General features: G+C 41.0%; 1 protein-coding gene across 2 annotated transcripts in view; it reads right to left on the bottom strand.

Moving 5' to 3' along the window:
- ube2j1 (ubiquitin-conjugating enzyme E2, J1) overlaps positions 1–14,343 on the bottom strand; it is a 40,856-nt gene extending 26,513 nt beyond the window's left edge. The window contains exon 1 of one of the 2 annotated variants that reach the window (XM_056405467.1): positions 14,281–14,343. Coding sequence is in view for 1 of the 2 variants with exons in the window: in XM_056405466.1 (XP_056261441.1) it covers positions 13,859–13,889 (31 nt within the window). In the remaining variant the exon portion in view is untranslated. Of the gene's footprint in view, positions 1–13,858; positions 14,222–14,280 lie in introns of those variants that run through there. The other variant, XM_056405466.1, reaches the window with a different exon arrangement.
- Between the last annotated feature and the right edge of the window lie 7,845 nt (positions 14,344–22,188).

Genomic DNA, 22,188 nt, shown 5'->3' with positions numbered 1-22,188 from the left:
TATCTTGACCCAAAACTGATCAAAATACACCTCATGCTCTGGCGCTTTTGCATTGCAAAAATCCTTCAGACGACTCACGGTATCCCGGGGTAATAAACTCGGCACCAGGACTTCAGCCTTCAGTCTTAAATGCAAAGCTGTACCCACGTTTTCCAGCAAATATACACAGTAATTGACAGCTCCGAAAGAGAAGAGCGGAGCCGAGTTACATCTCTATCTGAACGATAAAATAACCTGCTTGGGGGATGTTACTGCTCGGGTGTGATGGCATGTGCTTTCAATGTTGCAAGTTTGATTCCACCTTCTAGCGTCGTCTCTGCTCTCACTGCACATATGCGTGCATGCATAATTCCTCCTTCATTAATGACAATCTGTTGAGTTCAGCCTCAACAGGAACCCAGCTTATGACAAATGCTGTGCTGTACATAAAGCCAACAAACTCAATGACAGACAGGAAGTTTAAGTGTGCAGTGAATCACCCGTGCGCTGAACTGTGAACAGCCGAACATGCGGCTGCAGCGCTCGACTGTGTGAGCTCCATCCGTCAAGAGCAGCGAGATAACATTTCAAATTCACAAATGATGAGGCAGCTGTAGGCGGGGCAGCCTGCGGCTTGTTCACAACCTGTAGCTACTGCCTGAAAATGAAACTGGCAGCAGAGGAAATTCAATTTTCATAAAAATCTGTCTGACACATTGAATTAACAGGTGTAGGTGTAGCCTGCCAACTTTGCAGGCCTTATTTTTCATGGGCAGCTTGCTACAAATACTAAAAAGTTTCAATGCATATAACTGTAACTGGCAGATTCTGCTGAAACTGATGTAAAGGAAGATGAATCTCCACTCTGTTAGTCTGACTGAACTATAGAAACACACAGTCCTCTTTATCTGACCAGCTTGAAGCGAGCACATTAAACAGACAGGAGCCAAAAATTTAATTTTAGCTATGGCTTGATGATCATTTCATGTTCAGTGAAAAAAATATAAAAATGATGATGTGATTTTTGATGCAAGCATGTTCCCTTATGTCTGGAGATAATGATCTGGAGGCCCAGGCGTCTCTGTTGCACCACAATGCTTCATTTATGGTCTGTTGTGACACATTTTACCTTCAATCAAAAAAACTGCAGCTTCTGCGACTTGGATATTGCACTTGGCCATATTTGAATTTCCATATTTCAAATAACTGTTCAGCTCTAATTTCAGCTGTTACAGAATTAAGCTTAGTCACAGTGGACAGAAATGCTGCAGAGGATGTCCATCATTTTACCCGGCGACAGCGACAGTGAGCACCGGCGAGGCAGCTGGATTCCTTGCAAACGAGAATCTATCCTGCCAGGTTCAAAGCTACTGGCTTGTGGTCGAACCACGGTGGTTTGGACCAATCAGTGTTAGCACGGTTAGCGCAGATGCTGCTAAGGCACCAGTTGTATCAGAACTGGTGAGTATTTCGTAACTGAAAGAAGAGCGAAGAACGACACTGGGTCTGATGGAAAAGATGTTTTCTCTCTTCTCTCAACCGGCTTCGCTGGTCAAGAAAAAACGGGAAGGAGGCAGAATCTGATTGGTAGAAGTTATGATGATAGAGGTTCTGTGTCACAGTCCATCTGCTGCCTCAGGACATTCCCATTGCAACTTGGCAAAATCAGGTAAAACCAAGAACTGAATCAAAGATAAAACTAACTTCCGACATTCCCAACCCTGCACTAGAACATATTTCATGATCACATTTCTTGTGTGTGTTCTGTGTGGTCCCGAGTCACTGTGGGACCTTGGACGCTGGCAAACTTTCTTGCAGGTTGAGTTTAATCTTATTGAAATTTATTGACCCCTTTGAGTTAATCTGATGCTAATTTAACATCAGTCTCATGTCTCAATAAACACCCTGGTCACTTTTATATTCAAGTCACAACAGCAACATTTCTATGACACTCTCAATGCGGCACAAGTATGAACTGGATGCCATCAGATTAACGTGAAGGCAAAAAGAGAGAGAGAGAGCATGGCATATCTGGTGCACCAACTTTTGGGGGTCACTTTCTCAAATGTGGACGCTAATCCACACGCTTGACCTTTTCGACATCTTGCTAGCGCTGTTGTAACTTCACATGGTGTCGTGTCACTAACTGATGTTGGATGGAGATCAGCGTCCTCGTCTGTGAATAATGAATTAATGTTGCTGCATAATGAATGATGTTGGATTACTATGTCTTACTTCATGTGCTATTTGGGATTTTTGTGGTAATGCATGTATAATAATAAGCTTCAAGATTTTTGGGTCAGCCCTAGTAAATAGATCTTCAAGGACTGAATAAATAATGTAAGGATAAATAAAAACAAGTAAAACTGAAGTTAAAATTTGAACGCCTGCTCCCGCTCACCTCTCAGCGCTCCAGCAGCAGGTTGTGGAGCAGAAAGCACAGTAGTTCCACATGCTCTCCTGAGAGGTGGCTCCTGTTTTTCCTCTTGCTGTGACTTTACTAAAAACACACTCACTTGGTGCAGAGGAGGAGGGTTGGGGGGGGGGGGGGGGGGGGGGGGGTAACTTTCATATTCATGTGGGTTGCTAGCTAGCAAGTTTTGTAAGTAATGGGCAAAAAAAAATAAAAAAGGCAATCTGCAGTCCTGCTTCTGAAAAGAGTTCATCTCTCTGTTTCTCTTTCTTCCCCACAGATACAGAGTACAGTGTTCACCAGCTATTTACTTATGACAGATAATAAATCTGGTAATGCTGCGGGCAGGACACTGACCCAGACTACAAGCAGTAACCTTTCAGAGGGAGGAGGTGGTCAGATCAATCTGTAAAAGCTACTTTTCTCTTGCAGTGTAACTGGAGCAAGAGAGATTAAAAGCTCTTGAACAACCACAGTAATGATCATTCATGCCAGCTGCACGGTTCAATACATTAATATCCAGGAGAAATACTTTACATACCGCATGCGAGTATGTTAAGAATCAAACGAGGGTCCGAAACATAACATCCTGTCATTTCATGTCTGCGCATGTTGGGACACTCATCTTTATCTTCATCAACATTTTTAACTCACCCTTTCTCTCTCTCTCTCACTATCCTCCCTCTTTTGCACCAGATGCCACACATCGCTGCAGCATTGTATTTCTGTAAATGTGCTGTCATGTGTGAAAGAGGCTGCAACAATCATTACTGTAAAATTACTGTACACAATGTCTGAAATGACGAAAACGAGATGAGAGCAACAATGTTACATATCAAAGTCTAAAAAGGACTGTAATCACATTGTGTTTACAATTTTTTATTTTCACAAAATTTAAATTCAAATTATGGATTTATTTTTTATTTATATTAATATTAAATTAATATCTTTCTATACAGAGTTGGCAGACTACTTGAATGTTGGATTTCTTTCCATTATAAATTCATTTCTGATTTATTTTTGCCAGAAAATGTCACTAAAATGTGTCTCCACATGCATCTGCTAAAATAGTTAAAAAATATATCCATATGTTTTCATATATCATATACAGATTCAGCCTAGATGTAGAAACTCTAGTGAAAGGTGTCAGTTTTGTGTAATGTTGTTGGTATGATGCCAATATGACATCAACGGGTCTTTTCTCTGCCTATGTTCACGGGGAGACGCACACGTCACGCATGTAAAGCAGTTAATTCATTACACTGGACATCGGTTTAGTAATTTTGTATGTGATTTTACAAATATTGACATTGGAAAAATATTCACATTAATACTGTGTTATTAATTTCTGTCACATTTCGCAGCCCTGATTCACACATTAAATACACATTAAATACAAATAGCATTTGCAGAAATAAGAACGAAACAGAAGCATAGAAATGCTTTTACATTACTGTCATGTCACATTACTGGTCAGTTTCAAAGGCCAGACAAAGATACGATCAAGACGTTGACATATTCTAGATGGTATCTAATCTCCTATGACAGTATCAATATATATCTATGTATAACTCTACAGTGTGTATTAATACTGAGGCACACGTAGACTAATTAAAATTAAACAGACTGAAATAATCACAGTCTACAGGGAAGGTCTTTCAATACTCATATTACTTTGGAAACGTGTAAACTAAAATAACAATAAAACAAACTCTTGAATAGAAAAGTTTTCGAGGATCTAACTCTGACTCTGACTCTAGTCTGAGTGACGTTTCTCATGCAGAGGAAAAATAAAAGATAAAAGCAGAGGAAATTCACTGAAGGTAAGAAAATGAGCCTGGACATCACCAGCACCTTTGATGTTTGGCACAAACACACTAGAATAATCCTAAGAATTCCCATTAACACCGACAGTACAAGCAGCTGGGAGCCAGGAGAGCAAGGATCACAAATGAAATGTCCTCGAAAATGTTCCTGAGACAGCAGAATTGTTATGCAAGAGAGAGGAAGAGAGTTGTGCTCAGGAAAGAAATAAGGAGAGAGAGAGGAAGAGCGAAGGGGAAAATAAGTGACAGCTATTTAGAATGAAGAGATGGAGAGGGGGAAAGGCTGCAGGACATGTGTTGCATTGCTGAGAGTGTGGCGTCTAATTCCAGCGTGTGTCTGTCTGTCTTCATCTTTGTGGGTGTATTTCCTTTATTGTAGGGTTCCTACATTTCCCCCATTTCATGATTGCACACTTTATTTATGACCTTAAATCCTTGCTTGCATTAAAAGATTTAAGTCTTTACTCAATATTCTATGCTGATGGAAAAGCAGGTGGTATTATGGATGCTAACTAGGCCATATCACTCTACAGATGTTCTCTACTTAAGGCTGCATGATTTGAAAAAATTTATATATTTTCTATAAATAAAACTCAGGCCTGTCTGAAACACTAATATGATATGCTTAAAAGTTTAACGGGCGACTTGGACAACACTGTTTATGAGCTTTCTGTCACTTACACTTGATAATTACCTGAATAGCCGCTGACGTTATATGTAATCACCCAGATCATTTATTTAGAGCATCCATCCAGGAGCCAATTATAATGAAGGCACGCTGTGTTGTTTGAAATACAGATTGTCAACAGCAATTTTACATTCACATTTTGTGTGAAGTAAAATATAAAGCTTAAGGGAAAATAAGAAGACAAGGGAAATAACACCATCGTTTATCAACTACACTCATGATGAGGTGACTACATGCATCAGGGTCTGTGTAATTGATCTCTGTAGGTGATAGTAACTGATCAGTCACACTGTGTGTCTGCTTTGTGGGACTCAGTCTGAGCAGCAGGTTGCATGTCTGTAAAAAAAAAAAAGAAAAACCCCTCTGTTTTTACAAGTGTCAACACAGTGTTTCTTTCCTGCAGAGAAGTGCTGGCAGGGCACCGAGGAGCGCCTCGTCCCCGCACTTTGTCAAAAAAGCGCTGCGTGTGGGGTTTGTTTCTATGGCAACAATATCTTGACAACACATCACCACCACCACCACAATTCAGTGCCCAGCTTATCTGCTCCCACAATTGGGCTTTTTCTGTCTCTGTTGTGGTAGTTTTCTATGTGACTTATCATAAAGCTCCGGATAGTCAGAAATGGTCAAAAACAAGCGTCTCCTCCATTTTCTTGGTTACCGGGGTGACGTGTCCCACCACGTTCTGATTGGTTTGCTCGAAAAGAGGCTGCAGTGACTTACGGAAAAGTTCAGAAAGTTTTAAACAGGGGTATTCAGAGTGGCTGCACAGACAATGGTGCTCAGGAAATAAAATGCTTTATGGACACTCACCCTCAATCATTTAATATCAAGAGAGGATGTGGGAGAAAATACTGATCGCTGTGATGAATACATTTTAGAGATTACATTAGATTCTCTGTCAGGTTAGTTTAAAGGACCTATTTGTAAGTTTTGCTATTGCTACATAGCTAACATTAACATTAGCAGAGCTTCAGCCATCATTGTGTTTACAATACAAAAGAGGGCTAGCCAGTTAGCATGCTAACATTAGTAAAAGGAAAGAGGCGCTACAAATTGAATATTGGCGTTGTCTTTCTTTTTTTTTTTTTTAAGTATATTTTTTTGGGCTTTTTATGCCTTTATTTGATAGTATAGTTGAGAGAGACAGGAAACAGGGAGGCAGAGAGGGGGAATGACATGCAGCGAAAGGCCGTCCGATGCGGGATTCGAACCGGGGCCAACTGCAGCGAGGACTGTAGCCTCTACACATGGGGCGCCTGCTTAGACCACTACGCTACACGACACCCCGATTGGCGTTGTCTTTCAAGCTCTGGAGAGAACTCTTGTTGAGTAAAGGAATGAAGTTTGATGCTCAACTCGCAACGTTTCTTTGAGACTGTTAAGCAAAACAGCTGTTTATGCTAACGTTAGCAAAACTTACAAATGGCTCCTTTAAAGTTAGATACTGACCAGCTGGACGAGTAAACTCCGTGTGATTTGCATTAACTGATCAGACAGAGAGGCAGTTACCAAACCAACTGACCAAGTGAAACTCTCTGCTAGTGTTCTCAACTTCTCAACATTAAAGTTATAAAGAGCAGTGTCTTTTAGCACAAAATCATCTTTGGTCCAGTGTGAATAGCACTGACACCAGCGTACAGGGAGCAGAACAACCTAACAACAAAATTATTGTTAATGGGTTGAGTAACTGACTTTGTATTCAATCTGGCATTTCTGACAAAACTTCTCCTACAGATTCTTAAGACATTGATAATTATGTGTCATTAAACTGTGGCTATTGCAATTTGACAATCACAGTCTTTCAAATTATGATGGAGATATAAAAATGATGACTCACTCAGCCATATCCCTATTTTTCTGTTAGTCACCTGTGTAGGAAGCTTGGAACATACAGTGCAGTGGATGGCTCCCAGTTACTATGTGTGCGTCTGCATGTACTGTATACAGTAAGGTCAACTCCAGTGTACAGTACATGCCTATTGCCGAAGGCGGCAAAAGTTTGATGTGTTGCCTAAGTTGTCCTGACAGCACAGGCAGTGCGGTCTCCTCCGCAACTATCCAGCAGGCCTTGGCACAAGCCAGTGGCACTGGGCCTTATTCCCACAGCAGCAGCAGCAAATGAGGCATTAAGCTACACATTATGGTTGTGTGGAGGAGGAGTGAGTGTGCAGAAGAGACAGGCTCCAGAGTGCAGTTGTGAGCAGGAAAAAACGTTTTGTGCAATCCTCCTTCCCACAGTTATCTATCTCCACATACTGTATGCATATGTGCGGTTCTTATACCCTGTTTAAATACTGTAGATATTTTTTTCTCACTTCATAAAAAGTAAATCATACTTTTCTTTGTCCAAGAAAGTTTTAGAAATCAAGGACACTTTTCGGTGGTGGGTAGATGAAGAGGAATGGAGAGACTGAAAGAGCTATAGCTAAAAGCTATTCAGCTTAAATCGTCCTGTCTGTCTTTTAGTCCACCAGTTAGTCATGATTTCCCACTCGGGGAATCCATCAGTGCCGTGCAGAGTGGAATAAGGATAGCTCAGAGGTGTGATAGGCTATCAGGGCAGGACAGGCTCTTCAGAATGAGAGATGAGCCGGGTCGGCTCAGAACCTCATCCACCAGGATCTTCTGGGATGGTGGCTGGCAGCTCCAGCTTTGATGACGGGGCCAGCTCACCCATAGCCTGGGAATTTAACAGTGTTTTTCAACCTCATGGCACCAACTCAACTTGACTCGACTCTACTTGCTTTTGGTAAAAGGTACTTTCCATTGCAGATAGCACCCCCTCAATGGGGCCTTTTTATTAAAGCAACAACGTAGGGCTGACTTCAAATCAATATCGTGATTATTTCAAACTTTTAAATAATTTACATAATTACATCAATTACAATTACTTTGGAACTTATCCGTTCCCTCTTTATTTAAGGGGATAGTTTGAGTTATTTGACGTGGGGTTGTGTGAGGAAGTCGTATGTATGTCGATACATTAACTACAGTGGACCGAGGCACCGGCCGAGTGGCAGAGCGATGTGTAGCTGTGCACGGGGCCATGAGACAAAACGTGTTTTAAACACTTTTAAAAACGCCCAATGAAACAATCCAATATCCGTTTGTATGTACGCTTCAAGCAGAATATTTTCAGTGGTTTATTTTCCAGGGAAAACAACACTTTCCTTTGGCACTACATTTTGTCAACCGCTGAACTACCGTATTCCTACACACAAACGCACCATAATGCGTCGCAGCCGCAGGTCAGCTGAGTGAATTAGAAAGCAGCGTAACACAGTGCGCTTGTGCGTAGGAAAGCGGTGCATCAGCTGTACAATAACTAACAGAAACGTAACGGGCTGCAGTGAGTGGCGTTCACTCACTTGGATGTTTAAAAATGCCGGGTTTGTTTAGGACGTCCCGTCTAGCACAATGACGCAGTTGTGACAATTTTCTCTGACCAATCAGCAGTCTGCAGTGTTTTCACATCACCTTTTGGTATCGCCTACGCCCACCTGGAACCTCAGTGGAGGTGATATAAAAAAAAATACCAGGTACCAGGTACTATCTATAACCTTTTGCCCAATGGAAAACCAAACAAAGGCGAGTCGAGTGGAACCAGTACCATGCAGTGGAAAGGACTATACTTCCTGGATTGACAGCAAATATTGAAAGTGGACGTAGATAATGCATTGCAGATTTGTCCAGTATGAATGCATTGTAATTCCTAGGGATGCTGAGCTGGGAGAGGAGAGGACAAGGCATTCCAGATTTTAGCATAGCACCCTTTTCACACCACTGTCCCTGCCAGGGCCTTGATGCACTGTGACAGACGCTTCACTGCTCCATATCCCCTGCTGAGTTTCATTTCCATGCCCATTTTTGGTTCTTCCTTTTGGTAACAGTGAGCAGAGATGACAAGGAAAAGCCCTTTCCCGCACAAGTGTCTCTGGCCTCTGTTTGGTTTGCAGAGGTCCAGTCAGTAGCTCAAGGCAGTAGGGTGATAATCCCTGTATGCCACATCGTCTTATATAACACACATTTTGAGTGTTTGCCACCGGGAATGATTCATAGTTGGTCCAGAGGGGAGAGAGGAGATACTATTGCGTAATAACAAGCCAACTCCAAAGATGTGAAAAGCTCTGCGCACAGGGGAGGGAGGGAAGAGACTCTTCAGAAGTCTGAGAATATTTTTTTTTATTGCTCTTCAGCTGCTGCTGCCTCCAGCACATTCAGCTAAAAGGTAAAGCCAGCAGTACAAAAAAGAATTAATCCCACTCTTTGAGTCAGTGACTGAATTTTGTGAAAACGGAGGGGTATGATAAGGTACAGTAAGGAAGGGTGGTATGACATAAATTTTACACACCACACAGTGCACTGACTGCAGACACTGAAATGAGAAAACACACCGTACAGCACTGAATGTGATCATTGGGAACAAAAGGCCAGCCAGGAGTCAAAAAGGAAACAGCTGGCTGACTCAGGAGTTGTCTGTCAAGGGTGCAGCACCGGAGTACATTTATTTAGGAAATATTCATTTTCCTACTGCAGCCTGTTTACACTCCCAGCATTTCTCAATGAACCTCATACGTGCTACTAGCTTTGAGCTACAACCAGCTTCCTCTGCACAGCCTTACTAGAATTAACCAGAAACTAAAGACGGTGTTTCTGTTACGCCACTTCTGAAATATGAACGCCACTGCTGATTTTTTTTTTTCAGGAGGAGAGAAGAAAACCCTTTCTTATCACTTCTCACAGAAATTTTGCAGAGAAGAGGAGAATCTTTGCGCTTACCTTGAAAGTGACAGTACAATCACTATAACAACCAGCATGTCAGCAATGAAGCAAACAATGTTGATCACACATTCAGGATTATCAATCACGAAAGGAAAGCAGTCCCCTGTACGTTACAACAAACGCACTCATTTGATATGAATATGCAACAAAGCACATATCTATAAACATCTGACCCGTCTAGCTAGCGGCTAGCTAACATCCAGTGGGTGATATGGGTCACACATAAAGTAATACCTTGTATGTCATTCACATATTTGAGTTTAAATGGCTGGTTGATCAAAAGCAGAAGGAGAAGTGATGCCAGTGGTGACACGGAGGAGGTTACTGGTAAAGTTAGGGGGGGGAGGGGATTTCTGTCTCTGCTGTCTGGCAGCAATACTTTGAAATGGAAGCAAATGGATACACAATTTTTTGGAGATAATAAGTTTTTTAGGTTTTACATGTTTCCAAACACAATTTTATTGGATGGGTCTCCTACTAGACGGAACAGGTGGTGAGGCAGGGAAGCTGAGATGTGAGTGGAGGCCAGAGCAGAGCAGCTGAACGAGAAGCAGGACAGGAGCACAAAAGGAGGGGAGCAAAGTGCAGCTGCTGCTGTACCAGGAGAAGCAGAGGCAGGAGGGCTAGATAGAGCAGGGCCAATAAGGGCAATAAAAAATTATTTTCTTAAACCTTGAAGCATCTCATATGTGAGCTAGACAGACATTTCCCCTGCTCATTACGGTGCACAATTGCACTGTAGATACTTAGGCCTCAAGAGCCCGTCTGGTGCCGGCAGATACATAGAAACCTTCCGGCAGGGCACACTTTGCGAGCACAGAAAAATTAATAGATTAACTGAAATGCTGGAATAAAATTAATGATTTAACACAAAAACCTTGCTGGGAAACTGGGGCCTAGTGAAAAAGGGAGAGGAGCATTCATCTCACACTGCCACTAACATGAAGCACTGGATACGATTTCCTACTGTTCCAGCTATCGCGCTCATCACTGTTATTAATATCATCCTCATCATCGTTATACAAGAAGGTCAGAGGTCATCACTGAGGCATCAGCAGACCAGTGTTTTCATTCACTAGGCTTTACGATGCAAGCTGCTGATATTCAATCAAGCTGAAATGATGAGTCAAATAATGGACTGGTCCATCAACAGAAAATTAAATAATTGTCAAATAATCAATTAGCAAATAATTATTCAGTTCTACGTTCAATGTGTTGACGCATTTGCATTCACTGCTTCTCTTTGTGTTGTGTGAAACTAAACTGAATATCTTGCTCATTTGAAGATGTCACTGGGTTTACGGGTTATTGTGATGGCAAATTTTCACAAATTCATTTTTCACTTTTTTGACATTTCATGAACAGAATGTTTAATTGAGAAAAATAACTGGCAAAATAATCAGCATAAAGAATAAATACAGGCACAAGCAGCAATGATTGGGGTCCACAGATTACAGTCACACACTGACATATGTCACACTCATCCTGTGAAACATGTAGTAGCCAAAGAATGTGCACAATTTGGTAACAATTGAATGAAGACTTATGGAGATATCAATGTTAATTTGCATATTTTGAAAAATATATTTATGGAGTTGCAGTGACGCACCTGCCAATTTAAGTGAATTTTGCTGGTTTTTACTGCACAAACTCTTTTATTAGAGATAAATAAGACGAAGGAAAGAATAATGAGAACAATCAGGTTCCAGCAGCTTCACTACTTGGACCCATAATCATTACTTGCAGCCCTTATATTCAACAGAGTGAAGTTAAAGTCGAACAATAACATTGTTCTGTTGTGAGCTTGTATATATGTGAATTGTCCTCTGGTCTTATTTTAATCTCTGTGAGACAAAACTTCCAGTAAAGTTAGATCAAGAGTACAGTAATTCTGAAACTCTGAATATGAAACTGAAAGCTGGAAACACCGGTTCCAGCCAGATGGCTCTAACCAAATAATGTACCTGCACGTCTGTGTGCATACTTGTATGTGTGTGTCTGTCCTTGGAGTCAAAGTTGTACAACAGCAGAGCAAACATTTGACACGCTACACTAGTTAGTACTTAGTGATACGTGGCATGAGCTCAGTGCTTCCTCTATGTTACATGTGTCATTTTTCTAGATTTTTGAGTCAGCTGACCATCTAAACTCTGAGTTTCACTTGTAAGTGTGTAATAGTCAACTAGATCTTATACTGATCTAAACAGCTGGAAATCAACTGGATAATGACTTGTATGGCACGTCATGTTTGTCTTCAAGTTCTAGGCTAGGTGCAAAGATGTATTCAGATTGCCTGTTACACAATAAAAGCCTGAAATAAAAAAAAAAAAAAAAAACAAAGGAGACTAAGCACATGTCCAAATGTCAACAAACATACAATCACAAGCACATTTATTCACTTGCACAAGCCTAACAACCAGTGTGGTAAATAACCAGTAAATGACTTGATGATAACGTTGCTGTGTCATTTTGTCACACTGATTGTACAGCTGGTTTAACAGTAACTCCTCTCTTCCTGGTGAACACTATGTTTGTTTACATGCACATTACTTTCCTGGTTTTGATCAGATTTAGGACACACATATATACATGAGTCTAACTGTGTTTCTACAGTTGTAGTTTCTTGTCTAGGTCCAGGTGTCTCTTTGATTTCTTACTGCTGTAACCCTGATAGTATATTTGGTTTCTCAAAACCGGGATCATATAGATTTCTTAAAAAACATTATGATGTTAGCATGTGAACATGCTAATGACATATACATAACTGGTATAAAATCTGATCATTACTTAGATACAAATGTCCATTTTAATATTGTCAATCACAAGGTTTATTATCATGCACTATTCTTATATATCTCAAAATCAATCCACTGAGTCTATTCTATTCCCTTCTTTCTACTGGTAGTATTTATTGTACTTTATGCAGTTCAATCATTGATTTATTTATTTTTTTAGTTCATACTGCATGTTCATGTGCTTGTAATGTGTAACACTTATAACATCGTAACATGCACCTGCACATACACATAATAATAGAGAAAAATATATGTACCTTTCTGTACAGTTTACATATTGCTTGTCATTTAGGACACTTAACTGACTTCCATGCGGCAATTATTCAATTAATTGATTGGGTGCTGCGACTATTTTGATCATTTATTAAACATTTTTGTTGTTTTAAAGCAAAAATGCTTTCAAATTCAAATCAAATGTGAGGATTTTAGGCTGTTTTTGTTTGCTTGTTTGTTTGTGTTTGTAGACCAAAAAATTTGTCTACAAAAAAAAAGTAATTGAAAAATAATCAGCAGATAAATCAGTAATTAAATAATCATTACTAATGCAGCACTTTTATAAATGTCATGCATCTTGGGCATGAAAAGTTATATTGCTTTAACTTGTCTATCCATTTCCCAGCCAAATAAAGTCTGAGTTTACTTTTAAATGATTTGAATATTTGTCTTATTTTACAAAGCAGTCCTGCACACATACCAGTATTGCTATGTGTTTTTAGTCTTATACAGCCTCATCTATAGGCCAGATCTGCAAGAATCACATACGGAGTTTTGATACTAGCTGTGATTCACTAGCTTGGTAAATAACACATCCAGTGTACAACGACCACTGCCTGTGAATATCATTACAAGTCCGAACTAGCAGCCTGACCCCACCTAGGTCATCTTCTGTGTTCAAAGCCCTCACTTCTGCCAGCTGTTCCACCTAAAAACCAGGAAAACATTGTTCCCAAATGACAATGACTGAGGCTACACGGGCAAACAAAGTGTAGCATGACACGGCTCAATAACACCAGGGGACTCTTTAAGCCCAGGAAGTGAGCTATGCCAGCGCAGTTCCCATGGAAGCTACATGTATATATTAAGATGATTTTTGTTCTGAATACAGCATGATGCAGAAAAGTATCTCCATGTAGAGTAAACAAGTGGAGGAAGCTAGCAAACATAAACACTGAGAAACAGAGTCAATATACTTAGCATACAGGTCGTGTCAGTGTAGTAATTTAGTTTTGACGGACCTTTCGTAACAAATTGTTGTATGTTAATTAAGAAATGTCAACAGTAAACTAGTAGATTTTCGATGTGTTAGTCGTGTTAGCAAAGCTCGCTGACAGCTGCAGCCCAGCAGAAAAACAACCCTTGAAAACGAGCTTACCTGGACTCTTTAGGTTATATTTATTCTCCATACTGACAGACGTGGAGCCCTCAGTTAAAACGATGAAGTGCTGATGAGTTTCAGTCGCTAACTCGCTAGCTAGCTACCAGCTACCTACTTTACGTTAGCTTTACTTAGCAGCCTCGGCTAGCTTTCTTCGATCCTTAAAACAAGAGCAATACGGCTGAAACCGGAGGTGGTCCTCTCTCTCCGGTGCTCCGGTACGTAGCTAAGATAGAGACAGTCTGAACCCAGCCGATACAAGAGCAGAGAAGAGTTGTTTCTCAAGTTATCCGTTGTTTCGGTTTTGAAACTATTTGTTAAACGTTATCTGCGTGACGTCATTTGTGGGAACGTAAACAGGAAGTGAATGTGTGGGCTGCGTTTGAGTAGTAAACAAAACAAAAAAATCATTTCCTAACCATTTTTCTTTTACGTGGATGGAAAACGCCACGAAGTCAAGGAGAGATGTGGAGGAGACTTCACTTAGGAGACTCAGGAGAAGACGGTGATGAGAGAATCAGACTACACTTACACTAGGGTTTTAGGGTTTTGTTTTTTTAAAGCAACTTTATTTACAACACATGGAAGACAGGTACAGTGAAAAACTCAGTGCTGTAGGTCTATAATTCAAACAGGGTAAAGTTTCCTGGCCGGAACAGAATCACACTTCCCGGGAAAGGATGTTTTCAGTTTATCCAAAGGACACACATCAATTTCTCAAAGGAGGCAACAGCAGCATAGATATTGTTGAAAATAAAAACAAAATAAACACAATTGAAATGTTGAAATAATATAATAATATGAAAGGAATATACAAGTAGGGAAAGTTAAGTCATTAGAATAACAATTACATAAAAAATAAGGATCTTTTTTGTATAGTTTGTACAATAGTAGAGATAATGGACAATTTCTGATCACAAGGACAGTGACCACAAGGACTTGAATCTTAAAAACAAATGAATAAATCATTTTGACATTTAATCACTGCTGAATACTTAATGTTGAAATTGAAATACCACTGAATGTATAACACAAATATTTTACTTCGAAAATGAATTTATGTGGTCTGAATTCCCCTCTTTTCCCAGTGGTCAGTTTCAGCACAATAACCTTTTAGGGTTCACAGATACATACAGAAAATTAAAGTCACCGATATTCCAAAACTATATGTTTAATAATAATAATGAAATACTATATGAAATGTTTATTGTCATATGCACAGTCAAAACAGGTTTCTCTGTATAATGAAATTCTTCCTTTGCCTTCCACTCTGAATGCTGTTTATCAAAGAAACATGAGGTATGAGAGATGAAATGCATAAAAATAAAATAAAATAAATAAAATAGCAGGAGGGATAAAAGAACATAGGAGTGAGGCTTCCTGTATGGTGAGGCGGGTTAAGGTTGGGCCAGGGGCAGTAGATCTGTTGATCAGTCTGATAGCCTGAGGACAAAAACTATCCCACAGCCAAGCGGTCCCACATTTCTCACTTCTGTACCTTTTGCCAGAAGGCATAAGAGTGAAAAGACTGTGTTGGGGGTGGGTGGTGTCTTTGATGATGCTGCAGGCTCTTCTATGGACTCACCGGCGGCAGATGTCCTGCAGAGATGGTAGAGGCACCCTGACGATCTTCTCAGCAGTGTTTGCAGTCCATGGCGGTACTGTTCCACACGTTGGAATACACACATATAGATAGATAGATAGATAGATAGATAGATAGATAGATAGATAGATAGATAGATAGATAGATAGATAGATAGATAGATAGATAGATAAAATATCAGTAAAACCGTTACAAAATGTAGACATCTGCAACCTATAATGCTTCAAACAGTCATTGCTTCCTTTTTGTATATTAAAAGGCAAAGATATTTATTCTTGTGTATAAGAATGACATGGAGAAGAAAAATATTCCTTTGGCACAGACAGTGACTCCTATGCTTTTTATCTGTGGTTGCAATGTGGTGTATTCAACAGCAGAGGAACATATCAGTGTTATGCAACATTAAATATAGACGAGTCTTTAATCTTAAAACTCTTTACATCATCATTTGAAGCCAACCACAGGGCAAAATGAACGTCAACTCTCCAGATCACATCGCAAAAGCAACAAAGGGAAGCTTGACCACTGACTCATGTGGCAACACATCAAGTCAGTTATTCTGCATGTGTGCCCACGCACTTCAACCATCGCAGTTGATTTCTCTGGTCATATACTGATGCCAAGGGCATTCAAAACACACTACTGCAATGGCGTAACTCACTGGAGTCACGAGCATGTCATATGGACCAGTAACCTTTGGTGCAAGGTGTAATACTCAGCACCGCTCAAAAGGAATAAAGGAGCCAAACATACGAACATTTCAATTATTGCAGATGGCAGCAAGACAGCTTCAGGAGGACGTTGGAAGTATTAAAGCTCTAGAAAAAACTTGTTGCTGTCTTATGCATTTTGCATGTAATGATTTTCATTAAAAAAAAATGGAACTGGCTCAAGTGTCATCCTGTAACTCAGGTGCAAAATGAGTAATCACATAAAGGGGGGCAACAGCCCAGCGACAACCTTAACACAAAGAGGAAGTAGTAAACAGGATAAAGATGGTAAGGTGCTATCGCTAAACACCTGTGCTCAAGTAAAGGCTCACAGAAGCTTAACCCTCTCAAGACTTAACTTAATCTGAACTCTAACCACCACTTGCAGCATCAAAGATGAGTGGTGAGGGCCCTCACCCCCTAATCCTTACCCTAATCCTACACACACAGCACAACATCTTATCAATGAAGAGTTGCAAAGAGAGGGAGATGCTGCAGTTCTGGGGGAGGGGTGGGGGGTGGGGGGGCACTCAGGGCCAGCAGGAAGCAGGAGTGGATGATGACAGTCCTGTTCAACTTAAGGCCACAATGGAGGCTGCTGCATCAACAGTCTTCAGAAGTTACCACAAATCGTTCAACACCTTGACCTCTGTTTTGGTACATCCTAAAGACAGGGCGGAGTGGTGTATGACATCATCATGACATCACATCACATCAGTGACAGCAACAGCAAGGGCACAGGACAAATGAAAAGACTGAATGAACACTAGAAGCCGACGTCAGCTGTCCACTCACAAGAGAGAAGAGGTTAAAGTCGTCAGCGGATGACTGGAGACAGATCAAGGGTGATATTGTCACATGACACCAGAGACCATCTTTGAAGACACGGGTTATCATCTCCCCTCACATACCACCTGTTATCATGTGGCTGAAATCCATATGTAGGACACTTTCGCCTTTTTACTAAAGAGATGAGTTACTTCAAAAAAGCTCATCATTTGACGGAGAGGTTGTAACGTCGGACACAAAGACGTATGACGTATCGAATGCCAACATCAGTTTGTCGGAGAATACTGACGGCAGCCGGTGTTGATATTTTGTTGGTTTTAAGTTGTGTTGTTAAGTCACCAAAATCCAATGTCCTCCAAATGTCTCATGCCAACGCTAACTGACATTTAGCAGACGTTGGATTTTGCTCACGACTATGTATCGCCTGTATTTTAAATATCAGGATGGCCAACGTTGGTCTTTCTAACGTTACTTCTATGTCCGATGTCTGCTGGGCTTGTCCAAGAACACTTGATCAGAGCAGAAGATTACTAACCTCAAATTTGCTTTGACCTTCTCTTCTGCAGAGGAGTGCAGTACCAGAGGAATATGAGTCATCTCAATGTCACAAACAAACAGCAGGCTGATTATTTAAGTGCTCACTCACTCTGAATCCATCTCATGCTCCTCATTTGAGTGACACGTTCCCAAGAAATGCCCTGAGCTCAGAGCTCAACTTATCTCTTTTTGATCAAGTGTATCACAGCAACTTCTTACCTGTGCATCATCTCTGCAGTTTCCTTAATGTCACAGATTTACAATATAAACAAGCAAACTGCCAAATCCTGAGAGAATCATAACTCACCATCAACAGCCTCCTTTAGTTCTTTATTATGTCTGCTTTTCTAGACAGTGAGGAATGACATGAATTATAGTTGCAAAATGAGAATGAGAACAATAAACCCTCTAAATCACCTGCACATTAGCATGCAGGGCCACATGTTAATCTGCTGGTTCTGTTTCTTTTAATCTGTGACATGCATGTATTTTCACAAACACACACACACACACACACACCCTCTCATACATACACATAACCCAAAGGACGTAACACATCTCACCACTGTTTTGAGCAAAATAGATGGAGAGGAGAGAAGGGAAATTGATCTGAAATGATGTAGCTTGCAGGGGATGTTTCAACAGCTGGTAACAGTCTGTTTGGATTTCAAAATAAGGGAGAGGGAACACAATGAGCTGCAAACAATTCATTCCACTGAAATAACTAAAAATCAGGCAGAAAATCCACCCCACATGTTATGTTCATGTCATGTGAGATAGTGATAAAGAAGGTTACCGTGTTTACAACATTGGTATGATCACTGTATCTGTCATATTCGGAGTATCCAAGAACTCCTGAGAAAAATATTTGGCTCTAGCTGACAGCTTCATCATAATCACAAGCCAGTCTCTAACTGTGCGTGTCTTTTGTTTGGCGCTGAGCAGATAATGTACACCGGGTTTATCTGGGCTTATTCACCGAAAACAGCTGCCTCCTGCTGCCGGAAACAAGACTGAACCAACACAGTGAATGTGCTGTAAAAGCAAAACAATGAATCAAAAGAAGCTAAAAGAAGCTAGAATCAAAGGGAGACTGTCAGATGCTCGTGGACTTCTTCTTCTCTCCTTAACTCAGGTGGGGTGAATAGGGAGGAGGCAGAGTCAGATGCCTGTGTGTCTCCTCTAGTCTGTCATGATCGCTGCATAGACCATAAATAAAGATGGACGTAGCCTCCGTGACCTCACACATAGGTTTTTGAAGAGCAGGTTTGAAGCTCAGAGGCGGCTTCTCCACTGTCGCCATCTTGGCAGTGCCTGATGGTTTGTGTCTAGAATCACCCACCTGCCCCTCAAAGCAATTATGCATAGCTTTAAAACAGGTGATTTATATAAAAATTCATACAGTTGTCATGAAGGAGTTAATTAGCTATAAGCACCAAAACTTTTTGTATCAGGCTGTAAACACATTTATTTCTGCTATAAATTTGCACATTATAACATGGGAGTCTATGGGGATTGAGGCAGACTCCAGGGGTCATTAGAGGAACTGCAGTTCTTGGCACTTCCATGTTGGCATCATTTTTCCGCCTCGGAGGTTGCCGCTTGGATTGCTGTCTCAGCCCTGTTTATTCTGGCCCACCAGATGTCTTTGGACTTACTTCCTGTTTCCAGATCCACCTGCCCACCTGTTTCCCATTCCCAATCACTGGAACTTCCTCTCCTACTTGTTTCTCATTTCCCTTATATTCTCCCCTGTACTTACCAGCCCCCTTTCATGTGCGGTGTTGTGCCAGACGCAAGGAGAAAAGAGCTAGACTCCTGCAAGCTAAATCACTGATGATTCCGCCCATATCCATGGATTCACAGACGGTTTCATCACCGAGGCGTGGTCTACTCCCAAGAAGCACTGGAGGCCAGTGGCTTATAAATGAGCTATTTTTATTCCCTTTCCACTTTCTGGCCCTCTGGCCATATTTACTACCACTAACATACAGTTGTGTTGACATCAATATGACAACGTTGTGCACTCAGTCCCCTCAGGGGATATCTGCCACACACGTCACTGTTTTTCCTCATCTATGATGGTGATCTGGGCCATTTTTAGTCATCCATTTCCTGGTGAAACTTACCCTTTGCATACTATTGGTGTTTTATATATTTCATAAGATGGATTGCTGCCAATTACGAGAATTGAGCTATTCCTATCTTCCATTATGCCAATCTGCCATGCTACGCTGTCATGCAGCCCCCCGTTGCTCATTACCTGCATTCTGCAGCGGGGCCCACACAGGGGGGGGGGGTAACGAGGGGTGGTCCCACTCTTCTTTGTGCATCACAAATGCGCATCACTGTTCATTGTGGATATGAATCAATGGTTCATCCTCTTCCTGGCCGGGCAGGGTTTCTGGGGAGGGCATCTTACCCCCCTCTCCAGCTACACTGTGACGGTGCCCCTGGAAGAAGAGATGAGGAAAGGAGCCATCACGACACTATTTTCCTCATGTGGATGCGCAATTCCTCTGATTTTCTGGTTCATGTATGAATGTATGTTTGCCTCCAGGAAGTGTTTTCAGCACCACCGCCTCCTTTTTTGGCAATTCTCATGCATATGTTTTCCAAGTGTGTGGAAACTGTGGCTAATCTTCTCAGAGACTTCTACCCTCTATAGATGATTACTGACACTTGCCCCAACACTTAACTGAACCAAGCCCAAATGTCCCTAGTGAACCTACATCACATGCCATAACACTGAAAGTGCTTTCCAGTCAGTTTCCGTGAGTTCAGTCTCGTTCTCTGCCTGGATTCATGCGCAACGCACATGTTTGTCACATGAATGCATGGCGGCGAATGAGGAGCCGCTGAGGTCACGGTAGAGATAGCGATACCTCTGTGACAATGTCGACGGCTCAATTGGGGAAGTGCCTCGGGTTGCCACAGAAGGAATCTTAGCGTTGGCTTTGTGCACCTGGAATTTGCACCTAACCTCAACAGCGGTCCAGACTCCACGTCTCCACTCTAGCCCCCAGTGACGTAGCCCTCTGGACTGCACCTGGTTGTCTGTTTCTTAGCTGGTGAGCAGTTGGGTCTGGACTAGACCAGCTGGGAGTACATCACATCCCTAACAACCTTTGATTCTGGTGGTAACCGATAGCGAAGCCAGTTAGATGGGTGCAGCTAGTGCAAAATGGAAATAGTAGTTACCTGGATGTAACTCCAGTTCTATGAGTAGATACGTAGTAGTTCGAAGGGAGACAGGCAGCGGTTGTGACGGGGTTTGTTACTGTGTGGTTGCTACCTCTTAGTGAGAGCAAAGATTTGACTCAGGCTGCTAAAGGGGGATAAACAAATAATTAAGCCTGCTCTAGGGCTACTCACATACTCATAGAACTGGAGTTACATCCAGGTTACTACTATGTTTTCATAATTATGTTGGTACAGAGGTCAAGACCAAAAGGTATGCTCCCCAACTGTATTTAGCGAACCACATTATTGTCAGAGGTGCTGCACAAAAGCACCAATTCTCCCAACCTGATGCACCAGATGGTTGGTTTAACAGAACAATCTGCGAAGGCTTTGTTGAAAACTGTTTGGAAAAAGGGCCGAAGGGAGCTGGAAAGGTGCTGAAAAAAACGACTTGGCAGATGATTGGATGAAGCATTTTTCTATCACTTTCTATAACTGGTAAAGCAAACTCTTTTTCTTTTGTCGGTCTTTGCTTTTCTTTCGATGAAGAAAAATTCTCCAGTTCTGATAGAACTGACTCTTTAGCGCTAACCTCTTTAAAAGCTGCCATTGTTGTTGCCGAACTGTCGCTGTCGACACACCTGCGGCACACCTGCCAGTAGCTCCTCCCTCTCAGGACACTGATTGGTCAGAACAAGCCAATAGCCAATCACGTGTGAGAAATCCATCTGTTTCACAAGATTATAATTGTATTTTTTTACATTTCTGTGTGAGTAAAGAATAAACAAGACACAGACATGACATCGATATTAGTCTACTTATAACACACTTATAAAGAAAGAGAATATATTTAATATTTCCCAAAATATTTTACTATTACCTCAAATTTCTTTAGGTTTTAATGTGGGATTAATGGAGAATGTTAGTGTATCATGATGGTCCAAAAACTGTTTCAGAGGCTTTTCCATTCTGCCAAGAACAGAATTATAGTTCAAATACTGAACACTTGTGTTTTCTGGTATGAAAATGATTATATCTATATTTACTGGTATAGATATAAGTCTTATAAAATCCATAGTGGTCACAGCCCCATGTAATAAAAGACATTTGCGTTACATACAAAGCTTTTTGTCTAAATAAAAGGGAGAAAAACTAAACACTTTTAAATGTTACAGTTAATCTGACTTTTTTTTTATCGGCTTATTCTTCAGTTTCGTGCATCACGTTCACAGTGGAGACTTTTCTCTCCGTTGCTCTGCCAAAAAAATGTTTTATCCGTCAAACGATTTAAATTATGGACGTCAACTTAAACTGCTCAACGGTCTGTGATAATGACTTCAAACTTTTGCAACAGTTTTTTTCTTCTTTTTTTTTTTAAACGATGGTGTTTGATTTTGACACATCTGGACCATCGGCTGACAGCTGGTGTGTGTATAGACGAATCTCTAATGAAGAGAGACGGATAAAAAGCTTTATGTAATGTCATGAGGTTGGCTTGCCATCAA

This window comes from Seriola aureovittata, chromosome 19 (genome assembly GCF_021018895.1).
Source record: "Seriola aureovittata isolate HTS-2021-v1 ecotype China chromosome 19, ASM2101889v1, whole genome shotgun sequence".
Lineage (NCBI taxonomy): Eukaryota > Metazoa > Chordata > Actinopteri > Carangiformes > Carangidae > Seriola > Seriola aureovittata.
This window is presented reverse-complemented; position numbering and strand designations above follow the sequence as displayed.